The sequence below is a fragment of the Thunnus thynnus genome, chromosome 20, assembly GCF_963924715.1.
Source record: "Thunnus thynnus chromosome 20, fThuThy2.1, whole genome shotgun sequence".
Lineage (NCBI taxonomy): Eukaryota > Metazoa > Chordata > Actinopteri > Scombriformes > Scombridae > Thunnus > Thunnus thynnus.
Window position 1 is genome coordinate 26,263,610 of NC_089536.1, and position 6,893 is coordinate 26,270,502.

Sequence of the window (6,893 nt, forward strand, 5' to 3'; positions counted from 1 at the left end):
CTACAGACCTCGCTGTGAACACTCACTGAAACTACTCTCTGCAAAAGAAGTCTAATGTGTAATTACACATTACAGGTGAAACCAACATTGATGTTGGACAAAATATATCCAAACAATTTAGTGTCACTTACATTCTCGTCCATTCTCCACATACATCTTGCACATTGACGTTATCAATTCCAGGCTACTTACAAGAACTTTACACATTATTTACACATTAATCATGGATTACACAGACTTCAGTGCTGTGTGTAATGACTGAGACTCCATGTAACAATGTAACAACAGATTTTAACAATAAATTTTAACAATAAAATAAACACCCCCAACTGGTCTGTAGTAGACATTTTGTATTAATTGGTGTGCCTGCCATTAGGTCCTTTAATGAAAACATGTTTTGTGAGTGTACACTGCAAAAAAATAGTTGTGAATTACTATTTTTTACTTTTATAATGTAACTTTGTATGTTTTATTCTACTATTCTATAGAATAATAGAATATTATCTATTTCAAGTTTGAACAAAAATGCCACTTTTAATCTCACTATTGATTAATTTAATAAATTACATATCATATATGGTTTTAGGGCAACAACAGAGTATCCATTTACCCAGCACTTCTGTGCAGTGTCTTGCTATAGCACAGGTTGTCAGATGATGGATGGTGGGCAAGACTCTGGGAAGTGCTCAGCTTTTGATGGTTCTAAAATATTTTCTCCAAAACTCTGTCTAAAACCATAATGTGTCATTTATAAGCATATTTCCAAAAATGTAGAACTATTCCTTTAACTGAACAAATATTACAATGAATATTGTGTAACAAATGACAGAAAAGGTGCAATAGTTTGTTTTATGCCCTCTGGAACATTTTACAGTGAGCAAATGTCCTTCATAAATTCTCAACATGGATTTTTTTTAAATTGTAGTACAGGTTAACAGGTATGCCTTACAGGCCTGTACAGGTGTATTCCTCTTCAGCAGTTAGAGGAGTCGATAAAACAAATAAAAGCTACACTTATGTGGTTTCAAATCCTGCCTTTATTATTTTATTTAAATATGTAATTGTATGAAGTCTAAAGACAGTGTTAAGAAAACGTGATAGAGGATGTGATGGGGGGCGGGGGAGAGCTGCGGAGTTCAATGGCCTATCTGGCCTTCCCCTCTGCATCCCTCGGTCGTACCCAGGACTTCTAGGAAATGTAGTCTCACCGTCTGCATCACTATCTGACCTGTTATTGAATTTGATATGTCAGCACAAGCCTTAAAGTCGCATAACCACAAGCCCATTTCTGTTATATGATGTGATAAAGAAGTGCTGCACGGGTCACGTTTATTCCAATTAGATCACGTTTATATTTTCTCGTACTCTATATCCCATGCTGCTTTGCGTTTTGTGCGCAGGCTCCGTGAGCGCGGATGAAGAGGTGAGACTGGAAAATGACTGGAAGGAGGCTCACATCTGGGGGCGAAATTAGACTTTATCACCAAGAAATGCGTTTTGTTTTTATAAAAGTCGCTTTTTTATCATTTTTTTAACGCGGACCGACCGTCTCTGGACGACATTTGGTGACACTAGAGGATCTGCAAGTCATTCTAACACGGTTTTATTTGCGTCGGAAAAGTGCCAGGGACACACCGATAACCCGTTAGTTTTCCCTGCAACCAGAATGCCGCGGGACAACAAAACTCCTCTCATCCAGAAAATAGCAAAGCAAGCCTATATCTCCTTTAAAGGCTTGAAGTCTTCGGCTAACGGGGAGAATTACTTCGTCGCAGACAAACAGAGTGAACTCATCTCCCTGGTGACCGCGGTCAGGGCTGCCGATCTAAAAATTGCTCCCCGGAAAACCAAAGCGAGCTCCGGGGCAGCGGGGCCCCAGAACCCCCCGGTCACCTACATGCACATCTGCGAGACGGAGGTGTTCAGCATGGGGGTGTTCCTGTTGAGGACCGGTGCCTCCATACCGCTGCACGACCACCCGGGCATGAACGGGATGCTGAAGGTCTTTTACACCTCCTCTCTAATCTGTTATGGCCTTTGAAGCTGTTCTCTCGCTGTTCTGACTTATATCGATCAGTTTGCTTAAGCTATAGCTAGCTAGGAAAATGCATAAGTTATAGCCTTCGGCTACACCTCAGCACACTAATTAAGATCTGTCTTTAAATATGTAATGACCCAATAAATATCCATTTAAAGAAGGTCTTAAAACATTTTCAGGTGGTTCACCCAAGATTAGAAACAAATAATAAAACTTTCTATTTTATGTCATCCTCTGTGAGTTGTACACCTTTGCCAAAACCAGGCCCACATTGCAGCAAAATCACTGCTTTTCAAACTGAGTTGGTAGCATGTGTTTTACTATCTCAAGGAGTGTGGAATGTCCACTGTCACTGTAATCACCACACTACTAACACGTATGCACTTTTTGCCAATCAGAGGGCCCAATGGCATGCTGGTCCCCTCTGTGCACACCAAGGATGCTCTGAACATAGACGTGGCCATCCACTAGTTATTAGATAGATATGAGGGCTGCTTTACCAGCTTTAAGTCAAGTCAGGCTTTATTGTCAATCCACAGTGTGCACAGGACATACAGAGGAGTGAAATTTCATTTCTCCAGGGCCACGGTGTAACATACTGTATATAGACAAGAGACAAGTGTGCGCAATAAATACAGAAGAAAAAATCTACATGTACATAACTGTAAGTACATGAATACAAAAATGTTCAGATGAAGGTGCGTTCCATTATATGCAAAATGCAAGATGCAAACATGTCTTACTTTGTCAAAGTGGGCAATTGCCCTGGGGGCCCAAAAGCCCCAGGTTCACTGTATGTCAGTTGATTTTGGTCAAGTGATTAATTGCAGATTAGTTCAGGAATTTGCACCACTGAAGTACAACATCAACAAAGGCAGGCCTGTGGCCATGTCTTGTAGAGGGACCCTGTGTCAACATGAAGTTTTCAAATCTGCATTTAAGTTATTGCGCTTAAATTGTGTGTATTCTCATTAAAGTTGTGAATAGTTACATTACTGTAAAGTAACACAAGTTAAGTATTATTCCTAGGGTTCTAGTCGACCGGTCGATTAGTCAGTTGATGTGCTCTCGTCCGACCAAATTCTCATTGGTCGAATAATTGCTCTGTTGCTTTCATAAAGAGAAAAGTGATACATCAATAGCCTTCCCAGATTAATCCATTTTTTCCTGCGGCGGGAGGGACAGACTAACAAATTATCTATGAAAATGTTTTCACAACTTTGAACTCACCCAACCTAATGGAGACTGCTGGGTTTAACTGTACTCAACGTTTAGTGAGCGTTTACTGAACGTTTACTGAATCAGTGTTTCTCCTAAAATTATAACAAGAACCCCCGCCAGGCCAAAATAATATGTTTAATGCCAAAAATAACGCCAAATATCCATTCATTCAGAAATCAGTAGCGTTTGAGAGCCTCCGTGCAGCGCTGTTCTGATACGTGAGTCAACCTCTGTGCTGTTGCCTGGGAAACTCTTGGTAGCGTAGCTCCGTTAAAGAATAGGACATTGCGTAATATGTGTGCGTAGCGAGCGGATGATGCACTCGATTGTTATTAGTGTTGATATGGACCTTAATAAACAGATCAGAACTGTTCTCATTTAAAAGTTGTCACCATGCAATTTCATAAACTTTGTAGATCAATATAATTGAAAAGGACGTTGGTGTATGGACATCTCCACCTGTAGTGAGGTGATGTGTGTACCTCATTGTTACTGTAATCCTAGAACAATCAGATCCACACACAGAGCTTTACATATTAAAATTTGAAAAAGAAATAAGAGCAATGGCATTGTATATGCACTCATACAAGCCAGTAACCAGAATTTGGGTATTGGAGTCAGAAATAGGATCAGTGCAGCCCAGCTGTTCACACATCCACACTGTTTCTGACACTGTTCATTGTAATTTGGGCTGCAACTGATTATGCAGTATCCATTCATCTGTTATTTTCTTGATTCATTGATAAATCATTTGGTCTATAAAACATCAAAAAGCATTGAAATTTTTAGTGCAACTCATCTGTGAGAAGCTGGAAGCAGTGAATGTTTGACAGTTTTAAACTATGAATTGATACAAAATAGTGGCAAATCATTGCAGCTCTCATTGCAATCTCTTGTTAGTCAAAAAGCTGTGATACTTGTTACATGTCCTTCATTTTCCCCCAGGGACCCATAATCACTCCCCGTGTCATCTCACTGTGGCACCCCAAAACGGAAAGGGGGCACAGTTTTATGTATTCCCTGAAACAAAACATATGGGTCGTCATGGGTCGACAGTTTTATTTGTGATTTGATAGTTTTAAAATGGTCTGTTTTGAACATTCCCATGAAACTTCTGCTGCAGAGCTAAACAGTAGAACAGGCTTGAAGAGTGTAAGTCTAATAATAAAGAGAAGAAGAAGACATGGAGGACTTTATTAACATACTGTAGATAGATAGTTCTTAGATAAGATAGATAAAAGTCAGTTGTTGCTGTTTGCTTCTGCAACAACCTGCTGTATATTCTTCACATGGTTCACAAATGTTCTGTCTTTTGTCCAGGTTCTCTACGGCAAGGTGAGCGTCCGCTGTTTTGACAAGCTGGAGAACGACCTGACTGTCAGCACCGCCCCACCTCGTTTCGAGCCTCCTCTGCCCATGTTCCAGACGGCCTCCCTGCGGCGCTCCGTGCTCCGCTCAGTGGCTGAGTACTCAGAGAACAGCGGGCCATGCCTCCTCACTCCTGTACGGGATAATCTGCACCAGATTGATGCAGTGGAAGGGCCAGCTGCTTTCCTGGATATCCTGGCACCGCCGTACAATCCAGATGATGGCCGGGACTGTCACTATTACAAAGTCCTGCAAACTGTGGCGGAAGGGGAAACAGATGGAAAGGGTAACCAGGAGCAGCAGGGAGAAGAGAATGAGAAAGAAGAGACATGGCTGCTAGAAATCCCGCAGCCAGAGGACTTCTGGTGTGGAGGGGAACCCTACCCAGGCCCTACAGTCTCTTTCTGAATGCAACCTCTGACCACAGGAGCTACACTCCAGTATACGACAGTGTGACATCCATCCATCCACATGTGGAATTTCTGTTTTTGCTTTGGGAGGTATTTATTACCTGGAACTCAAAGGAAGCGAGTGCCTTGCTCAAGGATTCTACTGCAGGGAAAAATGTACAGAAACAGGGTCTTGAGTTGGGGTCATAGCTTTGACCTCACAGACACCCCACACAGCATAAGGACCACTGAACTGCCTTCCACAAACCTTAAATAATCCAATCTGTACTGGGGGAAAGTGTTGACAAGGAATTCACATTCCAAATATGGTGTTTTTTGCTTCGGACCATTATGTTGCCTTGTGCGCACATGAATGTCATCAGCCAAATGTTATGTGAATGACAGGGTGTCATCAGATCTGTGTCGTGTGAGGCTGTGCAAGCCTGCTACACGTTGTTCTTCACTCTGCCGCAGAGGACTTCCAGATCATGACATGTCTTAATGCCAAAGCCTGTAACTCAAGTCATACCTGCCTTATTTGTGAATATTGAATGTACACTTATTAAGAGTGCCATTTCTATTGTACACACTCCTTTCTTCTTCCAAAGTGCACACACTACATTATACACTTTATTTTTTGTGTTTAACTTATTCCAGATAAAATGGTTCATATACAGGTCTGGACATTATGGGGGAAAAAAACTGATGTCATTACAACTAATATAACTCCATCCAGAGTGTTTATGGTGTATGTGATGGATCATATTGAAGGCTGACTGAAATCTTTAAAACCCAGTCCAGACTGTATATGTTCATGGGATACAGCCAACACACTTTCTTCACTTACTTTCTTCACTACCTTTTAAATGTAGCTTGATATATTCCACTCTGTATGTTAGTTTACTGTAGTTTATATCTCCAGCCTGCCTTGGCGTACACTAGACTCCACACAGGTCTCTGTGTCAGTTTCACAATGATTGTTACTCTGATGTTGAATGTACAGTATGTGGAACAATAAATATAGATGGGAATAATCATGGAACATCTAATTTCATGTTGTCTGATAAGTCCTCTATCGTTCTCGATTTAAAAATCAGTAAAGTTCAGTAAACAATCCCTGTAGCATTTGTTGTCAATTTCACCACCATAAAAGCATCTTTTTGATTCTACAAAGTTTATCCAATGCTCATGAAACGAAGCACCTTTTATAGAACTGTTTGACAGCAGATGATCTGAAGGGAACATGCAGGTGTAATTAATGACGTGTGTCCCAGCATGCTCCATACCGTCACAGCAGAAATTCTGATTTATAGCAGGGAACGCAAACGTTGAACTGATAACATTGGATTCCACTCAGGTGTCATACTGGTGAACCGTCATGCACTATGCCTGGGTCATGAGTTTGAATAAGCATGATTCAGACATCATTAATGTTACTAATTAACGTGTGCTTTTCCTCCTTTGGTGTGTCAAAATATCATCAGTGTGTGTTCTGGTTAAAACAGTTTTTACGATACTGTGGAAGTGACATGCAGGGATGGAAGATGTATTCAGATCCTTTACTTAAGTAAAAACATCATTTAAAATCAAAATTACAAGTAAAAGTCCTGCATGAAAAATCCTATTCAAAAGTATACTATGCAGGATTTTCCTAAAAACAACGTATAGACTCATACAAAAGTCATCCCTCTCAATCATCATGTATGACCCACTAGAAGTGTGCAGCAGTGTATGTATCTACAGAGACTCTGCCCTCTGCCTGTATTTTCTTATTTTCTTTTTATTTCGCTGTGTTCCAGACACTTCTGGGCATCAGCCTTTGGTCAGTGGATGTGTAGCCCCCAGCCAACAACAGCATGCAGGGTGTGAGGTCGGGA

The 6,893-nt window shown here is 40.9% G+C and overlaps 1 protein-coding gene across 1 annotated transcript; it reads left to right on the forward strand.

The window, feature by feature from the left end:
• Positions 1 to 1,405: 1,405 nt before the first annotated feature.
• adoa (2-aminoethanethiol (cysteamine) dioxygenase a) lies at positions 1,406 to 6,130 on the forward strand. The gene is made up of 2 exons (XM_067576387.1): positions 1,406 to 2,002; positions 4,580 to 6,130. The coding sequence occupies exons 1-2, from the start codon at positions 1,667 to 1,669 to the stop codon at positions 5,033 to 5,035; spliced, it is 792 nt and encodes a 263-aa protein (XP_067432488.1). The 5' UTR covers positions 1,406 to 1,666; the 3' UTR covers positions 5,036 to 6,130.
• The last annotated feature ends 763 nt before the right edge of the window (positions 6,131 to 6,893 follow it).

Coding starts and splice junctions, on each gene's coding strand:
- adoa (XM_067576387.1), top strand. CDS start 1,667: ATGCCGCGGGACAACAAAACTCCTCTCATCCAGAAAATAGCAAAGCAA. Junction 2,003..4,579: donor GCATGAACGGGATGCTGAAG/GTCTTTTACACC, acceptor TCTTTTGTCCAG/GTTCTCTACGGCAAGGTGAG.